Consider the following 19,300-nt stretch of genomic DNA (forward strand, 5'->3'; position numbering starts at 1 on the left):
GATTTTATTCGTGGTCCATCGTATTTTTGAAGTCGCGTGTGTCACAAATCGGAGCACAGATTTTATTCAAGAGACACAGGTGAGTAAATTATATATCGTCGGGCTTGGTTCTTGAAATTGCGACTTGATCCTGCCTCGAGAAGCTATTCCGAGGATTCTTTTTATAAAATTCGTCGTTAATTTATAGCCGACGCGAAGAGTGGGTGGATTATAGATTTTCATTCCCTATTCCAGTTCATCTTGTATTTTCAGCCTTAAACAGGACAGATTCTTTTACGTTAAAATGGTGAGGTGGTATTAAGCCATTAGTTGTTTTGTTTTGCATTACATATCGAACATACTATGCGAAAGTGTATTACATATTTAGTAAAACACTTGATAAATGCATCGATACTATTCCTTCTATACGAGGCTTCGTTAGCCTCGACGTAAATTCGGCCCTGGTGCCCACAGACACATTTTCTCCGTGGTACGAGTATTTAAATAATGTTCGATCTCTTGCATCTCATCGAGCAACAAATTGTCCATCGTCTGTATGCGATGTACACGTTTCAAATATTTTTATCTCGGACCGAAAACGTTCTTCTCGCGTGATATCGAGCGAGAAGGATATTTTCTACGGTATAACGCGGCGTGTGTTTATCGGGAGTCCGTAAGGAGCGATTCTGTCTCGAGCACGCCTCATAGAAAGAATCTTCTTACGCGGTGGACGTCGCAGACGCGGAGGAACGCGGCATTGGAAGTCGACGAGGGCCTCGATAACGTCGCGTGACACTCGGGCGTTAGGGTGAAGTCACACCACACGCGCCATCATGAAAGGTCAAGCGTTTTCGAGAAACATATTTTTACGTGACAATCGTCGCGACTAATCGGCAATTCTCCCTGCGTACGTGTACACTTGTTACATTGACAACGACGCGACAACGGAGCTACGTGTAATGTGAATCGACCTTTATCTGCTCCTAGAGAAGCGTCAAATGCCATTTCGATGCGACGTGTTGTTTCTTTCCCACGTGAGGCGAGCACGACGTAATGGTATGGACAGAGGTAAACGCTGTAATCAAAAGTGCGTGGAACAAAGGGAGACCCTGTGACGTAGCGTCGATGTACAGTGGAATCGCGAATTCTTTAAAGCGTTCTTCGAGACTGCAAAATTTAACATCGGTCGATTTTGCGAGACGAAACTTAGTTTTGCCGCGTGAAACTGCAAAATCCTGCCAACTAGGAATAACAACTGCAGCGTTTATGTTATTATCGATTAGAACTAACGGTTGCTACGTGTCGCTAGCTTGACTCACTGCCGCTGTAAACCGTTTAAAACACCATTAAAACGCGTACTGTTCAGAGATGCAGCGCTCTCCCCTAAATAACGATTCGAGAATGATATATGAACGCGTGCAATATTTATGAACATTGCCCTGGTACGCTTCCTAAATAAAAATTTATTTGATGTGACGAGAGACGAAAATATAAAAAAAAAAACGACAATTGGAGTGAAGCGTTTTAATCATCTCGATACTGCAGCATATGCTAATATAAATATAAATGTATGTAAAATATATGTAAAATATATTTCATAAATCACTACGATGGTAATAATATATCAGACATACGCGAATGAGATATTGCAAACAACCCAGTTCCGGGAAATAAATATGTTTATTTAGTCCGGTGTTTCAGCCAACCGATGATCCTCTTCGTGGACGTTCGCAAAGTTATTAATGCATTATTTTGTATAAATACATGTTTTGGATACGTTTCCTACATATTTCTCACATTTCTGCATGCCATAAACGCATGTAGCGCGTTATAGCAAGATGAATAAGACTTAATAGTCAGTCTAGAAGGGAACATGTCGTAATTAGTTACAAGCTTCAAGAATGAGAATCAACGAGGAACGTAATCATGGCATCTTGGGCTTTTTATTCTTGCGTGTTGAGAGCGTTGGAAATGCTCGTGAAAAGTTAAAAAGACTCGTACAGGAAAGAAGTAATAAGTAGCAAGTGGAGAAACTGCCCTGAAGTGGTTTCAAAGATTTAAGACTGGATATGCTAATGTCTAAGGCGAGACGTGTCTTGTAAAGTTCGCGAGCTTTGAGAACCTTGCGCAAACTATCCTTACTTTTCGTAGAGACTCCTACAGTGGAGAGCCGTAGTTTGGCTAAAAAGTTAGTCGTCTCTAACAGAATTTCTAATCCCCAGGCCTCTGAGTCGATCAATGAAGTCGGATCAACGTAGTAACTGTTGCATAGTTCTCGTCTCGCAGTGTAGAGTTAACAGGGTCGGCACGTGTGCCATTAATCATCGCGACCACTGACCATGTAGATCACAGTTAAGCGATGATTTCTTTGCGGTTACTTTGTGGCTACTTCGACAATAATCACTCACAATTGTCGGATTAATCAGTAGCCATAAACCGCGTCTGTAATCCGCAATTATAAATCGGTAATTTGCAACAATTCAGAGCTAATCGTGTCTTATCATCTATTATTCATTAATCATGATTACCACCGATTGCTCGTGGCTTACTCAACACCGATCCAGTGTAGCGACACTGGATGCAACCCTGTATCCCATTCGTGGTTAACGCTACGCGTTGATTTAGCGAATTCCAATCCCGACATTCAGGGGTGGTATACGCTGATATAGGTAACAAGGCTGAATACAGCAGAGCTACCTCGCAGGTCAATCACATTCGATCCACGTCCACGTTGGTGGCTGTTCTGGGGTAGCATGTCCGTGCAGCAAAGGCGCTAGTTAACCAGTACTTGCAAGGACAGCGAGATAACTTGACTGGAAGTGGTTCTGGTGGTGTTACGGAGGCCTACGGCTTAAATGGCACTACTGGGGACGATGTGAGAGATTGACGGAGTCGACTGTTCCTCAATTCGCTAGTCCCGTGGTTGGCAGGATGCTTACACGCGTAGAATCGAATTCTTCTTAGATTTTAATGTTCTTTTTTATCATGGCGATCTAAGACATTCCAATTAATTCCGTCTTTAAAATTATCGAGTATCAGCTTCTACTAGATCGAAAAGAGATGAGCCCTATAAAATCCTATTAACGCATTGGCGACCGGTCGATAATGTGTTAAAATCGAAGAAGAACAAGTTGGATCCTTCCCTTGTTCCTTGCCGACTTTCTGAGTCGGCCAATGAGGTCGAGCCGTCTCAGTGACACCATATCGCGGGTCAGTTTCAACCGAAAGTGTGAATCGCGATTAATCAACTCTGCCATTGCCCATACATACTGAGAGAGTAGAAGTTTAGAAAGGCCTTGCATTGACCCGTGCAGACACATACGGCTTGCAACCCAGTATCCCACTAGCAATTCGCACCACGTGTGGATGCGCTGATTAGGCGTACCTTGATACTCAAAGAGCGTACCTATACGCTGACAAAGGCAGCAATCCTGAGCACGGTAGACTGTCTGGCATGTTTAAAAATTCCTCGAGTACTACGATGCTTGCCACATTATCCTATTTCACAGAGTATCTTCGATGTAACAATGTTTCCAGCTGGAATATCGGGTGTACGCGGCCAGAGAAGCTAAAAAAGAGCTATTAGTTTTATAGTAGTGTTCTTAGTAATCGCGAGTACTTGCAGATCCAGTTCCGCGATGTAAAAGTATAGCGAGGCAAAGAAAACCGTATCAGACCAGTTTTAGCGAGACGCGATACTCCGCCACGCTCGATAATTGATGTTTAAGGAATGAATAACGCCATGGCTAATATCTCTGAAGAAAACAAAATATGTTAATCAAAACATCGCGAATAATACTGTCGCGTATAAATTAGACGGGACTAGTTTTTGTTATTTTTTTTTGTTCAAATGGCCGAATAATGTTATTAATTGAATACGATTTTATAGAAAAACACCAATCGATCACTGTCGTCGCTCGATACGTGTGAATTTCATAATAATAGCTGCTTCGTATTTCGCGGGTAAGGTAACAAATAGGGACGACTGGAGCATAAATTATAATGGAACGAATAGCCACGACGCTAACAAGGCGTTAAATGTCACTTATATTTGTATTACGTCAATATATATTCATATGTTAACTTACGGAATTGTCCTTAATGGTCAAATGTCTCTAAATCATTGTTATCGTCGAAACTTCATTATGGATATTAGGAAAAAATGAAACGTAGCTGTTTGCAAGTGCCTATCGAGACTCCTCCTACTCGAGGTCATCTGGAGGTTATATACACAGTTATAGACACGGTTATAGACACAGGTCACTGCTTTCGACTTATTCTCGACTCTAATATCGCAGCGATACACCAATGACCTTGAAAACTCGCAAGTATAACAGTTATATAACAGCGATTTGTACGACGGTACCGCTTTCTCCTTAAATTAGTTGTTCGCGTCATCAAAAGTGGGTCACTCGTCGTTCAGTCTGTCCCATCTTAACAGATTGATTATTAACGTCGTCAACAATTATTTCATTTATAAATACGAAAACGGGAGGGTCTCGTTTGGACTTGAGAAATTTTAAAAGCGTAAATACATATCCATAAAAAGAACGAACCCATTAAAATTGGACTCAGCTTTTCTGTTAAATGGATAAGTAAATAAGAAGCGTTTTATGTCTCCTCTTATTCGAATACAACCGGAAGCTCGAACGCGGGCGCGGACGTACGAGCACGATCGTAAAGAAAACAATAAAATTGTATTGTTTCGCGAGTGGCGAAATAGGTGTCGATACTATTGCGCAATATGAAGCCACTAACTGGGTTTATGGCAGCAAGTTCTCGAGAACATACAACCCTATCGCTTCTACGCTTAAGGGGATACGCTGCAGTTAAAGTCTCGAGAAATTCAAATTTTTTCACCGTTCCTTGAAGGGAAGAGTCGTAAAATTATTCCGCGAAAACGTAATACGACCCAGCAGGAAGCCGAGAAAATCATCGATAAGGGGATATCTGGCAGCTCCGTAGTCTCAGTCACTTACTGTTCATCGTATTATAAATAATTTCTTGATGGATAAACAGTATTTCCACTCAAGTAGACCAGATCGAAAATTGATCTCGATCAAGGAAATCCATTCAAATTCCCAGAAGTTATTAAGAGCATACCAACTATAGAACGATGACACCATCGCGCCGTAAAAGAGCGTGGAGCCAGAAGGGATACGAAAAGCGTCGAAAGAATATCAGATTTTCTTCGTGGCTCTAACGAAGGAAAACTTACTGGCGGAGAAGCGTCGCGACAATCGCCAAGAACTATCGAAGATCGAGAGATCGTCCTGACAGTGGCAGTGCCTACGAGCAGCTTGATATTCGTCCGACGCGCGCCACGGAGCCCGTCTGCGTATGGACGCAGAATAAATTATCCTGATGTCCGTCCCTCTTCTTTTCCTCTGTCGATTCCCTTTCTCTTTCTCCCTCTCTCCCCGTCTTTCTCCCTCTGGCATGGTCTTCTACTTCGTCTTCGTGTTCCTCTTCTTCTTTCCTCGCCTCTTTCTCCTACGATCTTTCTCCCACCGGTGTTTATAATGATTTCTCCTTCGTAGTGGTGGGACGATACCGGAAGTGAAGTCAGTACGGCGGAACCAGACGTTCACTCAATGGAAAGTTTGAGTTCTTTCAGTACGTTCAAGAAGGCTCGAGCGTAGATCGGAGTTCCGCTCGCGTGGAAAATCCGCTTCTTTCGCTAGCTGCACAGCATTCTTGCTCGCGACTCGCGCGTGCACGGAAGAAACTCGAAGAACCGGAGAAACTCCTGCTGGAGACGCTCGTCCTCGCGATCTCTCGCTTCTTTCCTCGTCGTGTCGGCGTCGCGCGCTCCCGGATCGCGGGGAGATCCTTTCCGAATACTCGGGAAAAATAACGAAAAGCCTCGAGGAGAAGAAATATCGCGAACGCGTTCGTGCGTGCATCGTTCGGCCCGTGTGTTCGCCGGTTCTGTGTGTGTTCCTTTCCCGATTTTGTTTGTTGTGCCGGAGAAGCTCGCGAACAGAAGATTTATTCGAAGAACAGGAAAGATAATAAAACGCGAAGTAAATAGAATAAAAGAAGATAGAACTCAGACGGATCAAAGGTGTTTACTTCGGAAACGTTGCGCGAGTCTTGTGTACAATTTGAGCAGGGTGACGGTGTTAAGTTGTGAAAGTGTTGAACATTGGCCTATTAGATTTTTAATCTAATCGTTTACACGATTTACAAAGTCTGTTCGAATTGTTCACGTTGAAACACTCGAAAAATATTGGACAAATATCAGGCACGCATATGCTCGTGTTACAGAGTGGAAGAGTGGATGATCGGTGGATGTAAACCTTTGCCAGTGACTGTAACATTCGAGCATTTCCTTTGTGCTATTTCTTGGAAATAAATTTCTCTAAGGTCGTTGGTAAAGTGTCAGTTCTTGAGAGCCTAGTTTCCAATCGCCATGAGAGCAGGTCTAGTTCTTTTTGCGCCATTGTCAATCGTACATTCTTTGGATGTTTCATCTTGGTGAAACTACTCTCTCCAGTTAGTTATCGTTAAACACAAGTAAATCCGATGGTCCGATTCATCTTCATCTAATTCAATTTCATCGATGTTATTTCTTTCGTCGTCTGCTTTTGACTCGTTATCACCTCTTAGTACTGTCAATCAAATTGTCTCGAAGCTTGTCTAGCTAGATCCTGCCTTAGATGCAAGCCTATTAACAGTTTGAACAGTCTCCAATTACTGGATGGTTGATTAGTGGATAATTGGTTTGCACAGATTATTCGAACGATTAATAGCGTCGCGTCTGGAGCAGAACCTCGTTTATGATCCCTACTTCCCGTTAACTCGGACGAAAAGCGATAATGCTGGTCATTCTATCGAATCTATCGGTAAACAGAAAACTCCGTCAACGAGGCGTTGATAATACTTTACAATTTACCGTACGATTCACTTCCACTGTGATAGACATATTCGTGGAAGGACACGGAAGATAAGGTACCGCGTGAATTTTTCTCGACGTGGAAGCGTCGATGTATGTTCCGTCGAGTGTAAAGAAGAGGAGGTATCAGAATGGGATCATAGCAGACGTCTCGCTTCGAGGGATATTGAAGCCCGGAAATTCAAATCTAAATTGGAATCGATGAAAGCAGAATTGCACGCTCTCGAAGGACGCTCTAATACGGGAGCGAGAAGGAGACCTTGTTTACTTCTCCTCGACGATCGTCTTTCAGCGACCCCCTGTAGGATACAAGAAAATCTAGGATTTATAGGCAGCCGTCTGGAGTTTTATCTCGCAGCGAAAGAACGCGATAATTAAACGAAGGAGAAATATCCTGCCGTCTGGGAACGAAGGGGATGGAATCTTATTGCGTTGTCTGCCTACCCGCGACATGATTCGTTCATAATCCGAGACGAGGACGCGTCCTCTATTGGACGTTAATCCTTTATATGACGGAACTGCCTGGGAATTTTTTCCACATTAAAACAAAAAAGTATGCGCGTAGAAACTTAAAGATACAAGATTCTCGCCCCTTTCTTAGTGATAACGACGAGTACCAGTGACTTGTAAAGGGTCAAACGAAAGTACACTTGGAAAAAAATGTGCAAAGTGAAATCATCGTAGTAAAAGGTTCAATTTGTTCGCATTAATTTCGATTACAGAAACTTAATTGCGATAGAAATTAAGAAGCAACGTTTTCCCAGGCCTAGAATTCGCCACACGTTTTTCGTGCCTTCGAAGATGAAGCACGGTGCGCCGGGGAACATTGGATTTCTTTACCGCGAATAGCAAGCGAACGAGGCAATTACAGCGAAAAAAGTATCAAGCACACGCAAGACACAGTACCGTTCCAACGTCTAGCTTCGTGGTCGGCTGTTCATTTTCAGTGTTTTCAGCGAAATAAGATAGAAGATACTTTCACTTCAGGCTCGCGCGTGTTTCTCGATTAAAACGCTTCGAAGGAAACGCTCCTCGATGGATACCTGACAAGGCGTTGAGGTGTCGATCGAAAGATACCTGGATAGATCACGGATAGATCCGTGAAAGAAGTGGCTCGGGGTTGAAAGAGAGGGTTTCGGTGCGTTTACCAGCACATTGTTCAGAAGATGGTCAGCCAACACGCGATGGCCACCACCGTTCGCAAAGTCAAGCAGGAGAATCGTCTCAGGCGACAGAATCAGAACCAAGGTATAGAAATAGATCAAACTCGAGCATGCGAACCCCTACTGATTCTAAGAGTGCTTGCAAAACCACGTCCCAGGAGAGTTGTATTTGTGACCGGAAACGATTAGATAACTTTCCCATTAAATTGAAGTTAATCGCAGTGTTCATTAGCGGATTATACTCGGTTAAGAGAGAAACGAAGAAGTTCGTTGATGTATCGGTGTTTTAAATTCATCTTATCTTTACATGATGTTCGTTCGCTGATTTCTCACGCGTTGTTCCTCGAGAATTTTAACTTAATGGCGATCGTTTTCCGTGTTCTTAGCAAATTTTGTAATCTACAATATTGTTGCCACGAGGGATAGGATGATCTGCGATAAGTTTTTAATGTCATTCGGAAGTTTGCTTTCATTTAATAGGCACGAGTGGATAAATCCCGCGTGTCCGGTTCTGATTATTGAAATTACAACTTGATCTTGTCTTGCGAGATTGGCTAGAAAGTTGTCCCCATAAAAATCATTTTAATCGAAAGTAGAAGTAGAGGAGCTGTCGATTTTACTACGTTGCAACGATTATGAAAATGTAGGAGTATTTATCCACGCAACGAAGCTTCTAAAAATTCCTTTAACTCGTGCATTCGGCAACCAGAGAATAGATTATCCCTCGATTAAATGTTCTTCGCAATCGTTCCTCGTACACCGTGACTGTAGCTGTAACAGAATGCACAGGAAACGTAAGGAAATCTGAATTTACAAACATTCATTAAATCCATTACGGTAACGTTAATTCTTTTCTTATGGCAAAAGACACGTAACATAACTAATTTTCTACCGCGTATACGTCGAAATACTCCGGAACTAAATGTACCTTTACGCGCAGGTGAGCATCGGCTTAATTACGCCTAACTGTATACGATTAATTCGCGTTGCAATTACTCTTTCATTAGGACTAATGCTGCTTATTCCTTGGATCTCAAATAATTCAAACGAACGTAATTAAAACACATTTTTCGTTCGACCCGCGAATTCCATTACGACACTAGCATTAAATAATTAATAGCGTAACAACTTCTTCATCGGTCTATCCAACGACTACTCTAATACATTCGTTTGTTAACGTAAGACTAAACAATTTCATAACAATATTACGAATACAGCACAGAGTAAGAACACAGTCAGTCGATATCTGACTCGTGTTTTTCATATTCGACTAAAATTCTGTATCACGAGCCTCGCACGTTGTTATAGGTTAAAGGGTTAATAAACATAGAGGGTAGGAATATTTATGGGTCTAACTGTACATGGATTATACAAATCGCGTGCATTCCACGAGTATAATTATTCACACGAGTATATAATTGAAACGTTCGATGTGCATTAACCCAGACCTAACCTAGTTACGTTTGCATACACGCTTCGTGTCATCTGTACCTGCGGCACATCATGGTGACGCATACGCGGTCCATGGAGACGCATACGCGGTCCATGGAGTGTACACAAATGGACATACACGCCGCGTACGCGTTGCTTGTGAAAACGTTTTGTGGGATTTATCGATTATGCGGGAACCATCTCTGGACTAATTGCGAACGAAACTTGTGTTCCAGATGAGGAGGGACTCTACAAACCTGTACCGCCACCGAAACCGGTGCCGAACAATCAGAAGAACCAGAACGACCAGCAGGAGAGCAGGGTGCAGACGGTAGCCGAGCTATCGTCGCGGACGACTTCCGGCATTGAAAGAAACTCCACGCTGGACGACAGTCAGCTTCGAAGTTCCGGGCAGAATCTTGCACCGGACTACAGGATGCCACCTCTCTACGGTGACGAACAGGGCTCAAGTCAGACTCAACAGGCAGCCAATTTACAGACCCACAGCAGCAAGTTTCCGGTATGTTTTCGAACAAAAATAATCGAACAAAAATGGCCATGACAAGTTTCCAGTTGAAACCAAATCGTAGTATAGATCATAGATATCTTCTTCTCGGGGCTATCCAAGATTAAGAACAGTCTCGAGTGCTCCAAATAGAGCAAGAGGCCACTTCTAGTTCTAGCAGCGCGTTTAAAATGTTTAAGCAGCTCTGAGGAACGCGCGCGGTGTAGCAGGAACATAGAAAGAATAAAATAGGCGGTTTTACGCGATGCAACCGCGTCACGGGTAGTGGCAGTGTGTTAATTAACGATACACTGTGTGCATTAATTCCACGCTAGAAGGAATACGTGTGTGCGTGGCCGAGCACGATGGAGCTTCGCCATATACGAGCAGGCGCACGCTTGGAAACTTTTGTTAGAGACGCCACATAGGCGTGTCGGTGAATTTTATTACCGCCGATAACGTGACGGGTTCTCCAAGGTGTAACAGGCTGAATATGGCGATTCCAGTCGCGGACTTTGATGCGCCTTCGTACGGCGACTGAACTCGCTTCGGTCCCGATACAACAACAACAACAAAAAAGAAAAGAAAAGGAAAGAACACGGTTAGAAGTCCAGGCCGTAGCTCTTTATTCGGTATGGGCTGCGAGCGACTTTCTAGAACTTCTTCAGACTTCTTTGCCCGCGTAATTCCTTTTAATTGCGGGTTTCTACCGGTCAAGTGCCTAATAGTGGATCTCGTTCCGCGATTTCTATGACGGAAAACGGGCCGCTCGTGTAATTCGTTTTAAAACGACGGAGACTCACCCAGAACCCTTCGCGATGCTGAAATTGCACGGTGTCGTGACGAGAATTGCTCCCCGTTTACCAAATTGAAACGGGTTGCGCGTTGAAGAGATGTATAGGGTTGGATACGAACGCCCTTAACACCTTAAAAATGTTCAAAAGCATCGGCAGGTGACACAGCGTGAAAAATTGGATAGCACTTATCTTTTATTCGGTTGCCAAACTCTTACGCTGTTCAAAGAAAAATGTAACAATAGAATAGACTTATTTAGGATCGCCTGAAAGTTATAGGAGATGGAGTAAATGAACTCTATTTGGGTTTATTAATTCTACGTGGAACAAAAAGTGAAGCCACGCAGATTATAATTTGGTACGATAAAATTGGGTAAATTGTTTAGCTTAAACTAAAAGGAAAGAGGAAAATTATACTAAATACCGCTCGGTAATTAGGCGTATTGCGGTTAACAAAAAGGTGTAAAGGTTAAAGTGAGAAGCTATTCATTAATCTGAAAGCGAGACGTGGCTTGCTTTCAAATGTTCCGAAAAATAATAACACACCCGAGAGTGATTTAATCTTTGGTTAACTTTGAACGGAAAGTTTACGAATAAATAAACTTCGAAGGTAATTGGACTTTTCCATCCAAAATAAATCGTATCGAAAAATGAACGATAATCGCATACTTCTGGAGAAAGGGGAATATTTTTACATAAAACATTCGTAAGATAATAAATGAACAGTTGTTATTTTGCGCTAAATTTAGTTAGGAATCTGGCATAAATAATCACGGGAAAATGACGTAATGTAAGCCAAGGAAAGTACATCGCTACGAAATATCCATAGGTTAATTATACGTAGGAAGGCCATTTTGGCGAAACAAGTTTTAATAAATGCATGCCTGCAGGTGATTTTAGAGAGTTATGAGTTCTATCGTAGGATTCGAAACAGTTAGTAGTTAGCAAGACGGATAGATATAGATATATCCATATAGTACAACGTTGAAGTATGGTTAAGTAATCTCATGGAATCAGCTTTGTAACTCGATTACGCATTTCTCCGTATTTAATCGCTAGCTCGTACTACATTATTTGCTTTTTATAACATTATCTAACTATTCAAGCGCAGGTAACATATATATCGCTCGCATCGCACGTGGCACATATTATCATGGATCACCTTGTACACGGAACTCTGAAATTCTTCTTTCCGGGAGTATGCTGTTACTCTATTCCTCTGCCATCCCGAAATAGTTGAGATTTTCTCTGGTACAAGCTCAGAGCTTGGACCTGTTTCTTCGAAGATGAGCAACGGCTTCTTCGGTTGCCGAGTACTTTTATGGCAAACGTTATGCGTCGTGAGAAAATGTAGACAGTCTTTTCTCGAATTAAATGGACACGAGGAAACGAATGTTCATTCTTTGTTTCCGAGGTTAATGAAAATCAGATCGGCACGCTCATTAAATCGTTCAATTGTGTTCAGTATTAACAATGACTGGATCTAGCGAAGATGATGACGATGGGGATGTTGAGAACGAGCTTCATCCTCTCGAGTGAGTACGCATTTCGCGTAATTGTAAGAATAATAAATATTTCCTTGGAAACATCAATGAAAGTATGCGGAATCGTAAGTAGCGTGCGAACAGGATTCGTTTACGATATGTTGAGCGCTTCTCCGATATTTTATATTCCGACGACGAGTCCATCGTTAGACGAGTCTCGATTGATATCGTTTCTGCAAAGCTTGAATATTGTCTGCGACAACATTTGCGACACGATACACTCGTTCAAGAAGACAGAGACCTCAACCGCACGTGCGTGCTAGCTGTCAGAGATGATTCCCATCTTCTTATGTAACACTTTCTGCCTCTCGTAATAAATAATCCGCACGTCCAAGTGACTTAGACGTATCAGTGATGAATAACATGAATGATAATGACTCTAACTGTGATCCTCGGAGAACTCCAGGCGGGAATGAAGGAACGGTCTAGCTACTCGCGCTGACAGCTTGATTACGCGGAGTTGACCAACTTTTAATCCATACTAAACCGGCTGCCTCTGAATTTGTGGTCAAGTTTTTCAATTAGTGAATTATGATTAACCGTGGCGAACACTTTTGCAAGACCAATGTGTAGGGTATCGATTCCATTGCGTCACTCAGGTGCAGATGAAACACGAGAGAAAAAAGATGGATTGATAACCACAGACCGTCGATGAACGTAGCCACAGAGCTCGTCGCAGAGCTCGTCGCAGATATTGCATGAGCGATAAGAAATGACAAGTCTGCACCGTATATTCCCTCGAGTATCTTCGACGTGGCGCTTAACTCTTTGACTGCGGTGTGATGAGTATTTCTTGGAGCAAAAATCGCATAATCTGCCTATTATCTAAACAAAATCAATTCCTCCAACATTCTCTCCTCGAGCAGATCCAACAATCACGGTTCTGCCGTGCTGATAAATGCATGCTCTGCATCTAGTTCATTTCACGTATGGCGCAGAGGAGTTGGCATTTGGTGAAATCTTCGGTAACAGTTCATTGTACGTTCCTTACGTTCTTGGGAAAATTCTCAGAGATTCCTCGACGAGACAAAGGAGGCATCATACCTGCGTACCGTTTACCGGAAGCAGGGAAGGGGGTTGCGATAGCCGTTTAGATACATTACTTTTCCTCGTGGATCGGTCCTCGGGAGGCGAGAACAAATCGGAACACTTGTCGGTGACGACATCTCCTACTTCCATAGAGTCTGCGAGTTTGCAGACTTGTCTTCGAGTTCCCTTGTTTCGTTGACAATGATGTTGCGCATCGTGCGCGTTTAACCGCCGGTGAATTATGAATCTTTTGTGAAATCTTGGAAATTGTTGTAGATCTGCCTTGTTACCGTGCGAGATACCAACGTCGGAAATAAACGCAGTCATTACTTAGAGCGTAGTAACGTTTTAACGACTCGAACAGTTCCACTTTATCGGTAAAGCCGTTGCCAGCTCTTGTCGGTGCTTTGTGTTCTCTTGTCCACAGTTTTAGCCTATGTTTGGACAGGCTACTTTCAAAGCATTTTATCCTTCGAATTACATTACGATGCAATTAATATAGTTCCGATATAGTCAACCTAATCTTTCAGATGTAAAATGAAACCTCTAGTAGTACTTCAACACGCGAGAGAAATGTATAAATTCGAATAATATATTTTCTCCTAACGAGCCTATGTAAATTTCTCGTAGCATAATCGATGCTATCCATTCTGGATCTATGGTCTTAGCACGGTATTTCTGTTACCGTAAAGTGTCTCTCTGATTAACATTTTTTTCTGATTCCCGTAACATAAAGCAGTGCTAATTAAGTGCTTCGGATACACGAGGCAGAGATGAATCTTAATGGGACACGGAAAGCGTGTGACTCGTGATTTACGTCTCGCCAAAAACGTCTTTCTAAAACTTTATAACGACGTTACGGGAACGAAACAGTACGCACGAGCTCGAATTAGGCGAATATTCGTGAACGTTTCAGCGTTAAACAAACTTCATCCACGTCGGAAAAAAATAAGCTCGAATGGAACGTTTCCAGCAATGGATCATAAGTCGCGAGGAACCGTTTCGCATGCGTAACGGTGAACTCGTTTCACGGCCAACGAACCTGCCAACGAGAACTCAGATTTTCCGCGCGTTTTTTTTTCCCTTTTCGTCGGAGAAATTATAATGTATAAAATCGCACAGAAGCATACACGGAATTATTCATAAACGTTCCGCGAGGCGGCACGATGATTAGACGCGCTCATTTTCCATCGCTGGAGAGCGTTTTATCACGCTTGCTTTCTTTCGTGCGATCTCAAGGCGAGTTTGGTTCAGTGACACCTCTTTTTAGACGCGTTATTATATGCACGCGAAGTGCATGCGAGTTGCTCGTTCGCGAGCCCTGCTAGCGTACTTCCAGATCCTGTTCTCGATGTTGCTTGGAAAAAATCGAAATGGATATCGCTGTACTGAAATCGACGGACGACGTTTACGATGAGAAATGCTGGCTTACGACGCCTCGAACGTCGTCGAGGCGACCGTTAATCGACGTTTCACTTTAAGCGAGATTCTACCGTAACGCAGATCATCTGGATGCGCTTTTTTTTTCTCTTCGAGTACTACTAATGATACGCGAATAAACTCTCACGGGAGACAGACAGGCACTCTTAAAATATAATAGATTTCTTTTTCTTTCTTATCCTTTTAATTTGGGAGTTTATTATACGCTACTGGATGGAGAAGCATTCTGAATGATGGTAATTTTCTTGAACGGTTAGTTTGTTTTTCTCTCATTGATGCGAGATGTAATTTATATAAAATACTTAAGGGGAGATTCTACCGCTATAAAGGGGGAATAGCTCTAAATACTGTCGACATCGAAGCTACGTTCGAATGCGAAAGGAAACTTTGTTTTCCACGTTAAAAAAGGAAGTTTGGATGAAGAATTTAAATGAAATTAACAGACCTTAAACTTGGAGTAGCATACCAACTGCTGGTTGCCGCTCTATTATCGATGGAATACATGTAGTGTTCAGCTCGAGGCACGCTTAAGTGATAGGTATGTAAAGTGATACGATTATGGATGCCGCCAAATGTTGCTCTTGCCATTCATTACAGAGCGCACAGGCTCATGGCACCTGCTCTCCTTGGCGTGTCTAAGTCCTCTAATGTGCTATTGTAGGTACAAGTTCTACTGGTCGCTCAAGGCCAATATGAGACTAGGAATAAAACGAGATAATTGAACAGCAATTTCTTTCTTTTGCAGATAGAACGTGAGGTAGTTCTGTCGTCGGGAGACAAGAATTCAAAGATTCCTATTCTTCATGAGTACAAGCAGAGAACTGCCGGAAGAGTCGCCATTGCGCCGGATGCGCCAATCAAGCAACAAGCTTGGGTTCAAGAGGTGAGCAAATTGTCATTCTAATCTTCATAAGCCGCAATAATTGCCAGAAATACTACGGTTCTTTTTTTTTTTTCATTTAACCGTTGGAGAGCAGTGCATCGTGTGCTTAGCGTTCAGTGTATCAACGAACGATTACATCGTCTACGTGATTCAGCTTCTTTCCATAATTTAAATCGGACCTCTAAATTCGACGAAGATAAATGATCGATCTTCGTATCCGATCGTTGACCATGCGAAAAACCAGTCGAGGGTTTAACGGGAAGCTATCGTTAATTAATCGTTACACCGTATTACGAAATCTTTCATTCACTCGTGGTTCACGTGAGTGCAAACTTATGCGCTCGTGCGACACCCACGTGAATTGCTCGAGGTGTGAGTAGGTGTCGGTAATGCACGTGCCCCGGGACACTGTCCCACAATCGTATCTTGCAGACGGGTACGAGCACCAATGAGCAACGAACGTCTGTGTTCGGTGTACTTTCTTTGTCTGCTAGGCAAAAGTTATTATATCAAGTTAAATTGAATATCCAAGTCTATGTAACTAGGTGCGATTACACATGGTGTTCTCTGCTTAGCATTTATTATTTACGAGAATACGATTTGCTTCTATTAATTTCTTTCTACACACTTCCACTTTCGTTCCTTGCAGTACGTTTATTGCAGTAAACTAACAGGACATAGACAATACCCGTCAACAATATTTTCGTCCAACTCGTTAAATAAGCAATCTGCATAATAAAAGAAATATTCCAACACCTTTTTTCACTCGGTGCTAGGTAAAATGAAATTATCCGCTGAAATTTTTCATTACAGAAGAGGTCTATTGTTGTATGGACAATGTAGGCGTTGCGTAAATCTGTTGGCTGTTTCCTTTCACTTGTTCGGTGCGCATAGAAATCGTTTCTTTCCTCGACTCGGGGAAGAGAACATTTTATGTAAACAAATCGCGAGCAAAAAATTAAGCTTAAAATCGTTCGAAACGTATTAAAGTGTACATAATATCTTGTACGAGGTTACTGAAAATAATCGTCTCTTTAATTACAGTTGAATCGACAGGGGAGAACATCGTTAATAAATCAGCGAGCTGCTTGGCGAATGTCGAGCCCCGTTGCTCGCTAAAAAATTCCATTTTCTATCACCCTGCCCCGGTCTGATTCGTTAATTTCCATGAAAAAAAAGTAAACATTACCGTGGCGAATGAAAGCGTACGATACGAAACAGGGAACGAATAGTTAACGTTTCAATCGTGGTTTTCGCCGGGGTGTTCAGCATGTGTGAAATCTACGCCATGAAAGGTACATCGGTACAAGGGGATGGCCCAAAATTCGATTTGCGACGGTCCACTCGATAGCTCGTACCCTAAGTTTCAAGTCTGTCGACGCTGTCGCGTACTTCTGTATTTTTTCATGTTTTTTGATTGTACACCCTTCAGCGCGATGAAATCCCCAGAGAGCGTACAAACGGGGACCAAGAGTCAGAAAAAATCTTTTTTCGTATGCGCAAAGCGTGTCGCGGAGCTCTATGGGCACAGCTCCTCTCGTTATTTCTCTCTCTTTCTCCCTGATTTTTGCCTGTCCCCCTCGATCTCTCGCTCCCTCTTCTCGTTTGACAATGTCGGTTGTTATTCCAACCGCATCCCTTCCAGAGAATCAGAGGATTCAGACCGACAGCTTCGAAATTCCCTCTGCGGTCTAAACGGACACGTTGCCATTAGCTGTCCTCCTCGTCCAGGGAATTGTTTTCGGTGGTTCTCAGCAAATTACGCCGAGAAATTTTCTCGTCTGTCGTTCAACAGCGACTGTTTACCTGTGGGGGAATATTTGGAACGTGGACGACAACCGCGGTGGAGTATTTGCCTCCAAATGCTTCGGTACTATTTTTCCCTACATTGATAAAGCTGGCATGAAACGAGTCTGTATTACGTTTGTCTTTTCTTCCCATTTTTTATTTTTGGAATCTCGTTATACTTACGATGAAACAGACTGATGCGCTTTGGTGAAGGGAAAGAAGGTTTACTGCATCCAGGTACGGACACGATGGGGTTAAAAATGGCAAAACCGTTATGTGCGGGAGCAACGCAGAAATACGTTTGCAAATTAAATTCCCAGCCGCAGCAGCTTTTGTGTATACACTTTTTGCGCGGTAAAAAAAGAAAACAATGTTTCCAGTGTCTGAATTTTGCACAAAACGCGACCATGCAAATCACCGGAACACCGCAAAGAAGAAAAATAGGAGACGGGTAGAAACGTAAGCTTTCTGGAAATATATCAAACGAAAAGCTGCTTTACGTGAAACAAAAATTGAAGTGTTTATTACGCCAAGTTCAAGATGCGATGGCTACAAATACACGCATCGTTAGCAATAAATTAATACTTTCTGGAAGCGAATAATTAAATTTGTTTGCTCGTTAGCGTCGAACGTCGTTCAGACGGCGAACGTTACTTAATTAGATTTAACTTGGTACCGAGAGATACTTTAACCGAAGAAGATATCTCGTGTGCGTAACGGATGCAGAGTTCCTTCCAAAGTTGCGATACATAACTGAGAAATAACGAAGAGAGGAATGTTCACCGAACTACGATATCATTAGCGTTGCATATTTAATTTATAGGAGGACTGTTCCTTAATAGGACTCTCCTTTCACGGAAAACGATAAAAATGACTTTAATAGGCCAATTAGCCTTGGAGGTATCATTTGTACGAGTTGTTAAAAACCGAGACGTCGGAAACGACATGCTTTTCGGATAGGAAACATTTAAAAAAAAAAATCGGAATTTATTTTAAGACGAACTCGTACAGCTCTCGTAACGAATGGCTGGTGTATCGGTTCCAAAGACTTAGTTACACGAATCGCTAATTACAGTGGAGGGTTTGATACATTTTCCAGGGAGGTCAGATGCAGGAAGTGAGACAGGAGGGTCAAGCTAGGAGCTATCATCCCCCGGAATCTTACGTGTAAATATCTCTTTTATTCTACCGATCGACGAGCATCGCGAATTGATTCACCCGATAAAATCGCAATTTCTCCGAAGGTCGACGTCGGTCGCACCGGCGCCGAGGACGACGAAGATCGATGAGGAGAAGAGCAAGTCCCTCTCGAGGACTTATCACACGATTAAGGACATGATATCCAGTCGTTTCGGACAGAATCGCAAGGACGCCGAACCGGAACCGGAGGCAAGCTTGAACAACGTCACGGAGGAATTGAGGAAGTCCAGCAGAAGCATAGACGAGGAGGAGGCGAAGAAGAAGGAGGGGATTTACGGGAAACCACGAGCGCAAGATCCATCCGTAAATTTACAGCAGTACCCGAAGAATGCCTGCGGTAAAGTTCTTTCAATTTACCGTGTAACACGGTTACTCGCACACGAGATGGTTCGAGAATTTAGAACAGGTCTGCGGTTTATCGAGGGATAATTAACCTGTTAACTGCGGAATTTAGTTTTAACAAGTCGGCTGCGACGTCCTCTTCTCAAAGTGCGCACCTATGTGTGTCATGGGAATCAAGCGATGACGAGTACACGCGTCGAGCGCACTTAACTGGTTAAAACATTCTCCCCAGCTGAAAGGAGTGTAATCTTTTGAGGATTCAAAGTCGAGTGATAACGACTAGCCGTTTAATTCATGGGTATTG

General features: G+C 42.7%; 1 protein-coding gene across 5 annotated transcripts in view; it reads left to right on the forward strand.

Moving 5' to 3' along the window:
- Positions 1 to 19,300, forward strand: part of LOC128878585 (uncharacterized) — a 43,846-nt gene that overhangs the window by 14,023 nt on the left and 10,523 nt on the right. For 4 of the 5 annotated variants that reach the window (XM_054126879.1, XM_054126877.1, XM_054126880.1 and 1 more), the window contains exons 2-5: positions 9,708 to 9,991; positions 15,529 to 15,666; positions 18,554 to 18,621; positions 18,699 to 18,991. In XM_054126879.1, the coding sequence (XP_053982854.1) occupies positions 9,908 to 9,991; positions 15,529 to 15,666; positions 18,554 to 18,621; positions 18,699 to 18,991 (583 nt within the window). In that variant the 5' untranslated portion in view covers positions 9,708 to 9,907. Of the gene's footprint in view, positions 1 to 7,693; positions 8,126 to 9,707; positions 9,992 to 15,528; positions 15,667 to 18,553; positions 18,622 to 18,698; positions 18,992 to 19,300 lie in introns of those variants that run through there. The other variant, XM_054126882.1, reaches the window with a different exon arrangement.

The sequence above is a fragment of the Hylaeus volcanicus genome, chromosome 6, assembly GCF_026283585.1.
Source record: "Hylaeus volcanicus isolate JK05 chromosome 6, UHH_iyHylVolc1.0_haploid, whole genome shotgun sequence".
NCBI classification, from domain to species: Eukaryota; Metazoa; Arthropoda; class Insecta; order Hymenoptera; family Colletidae; genus Hylaeus; species Hylaeus volcanicus.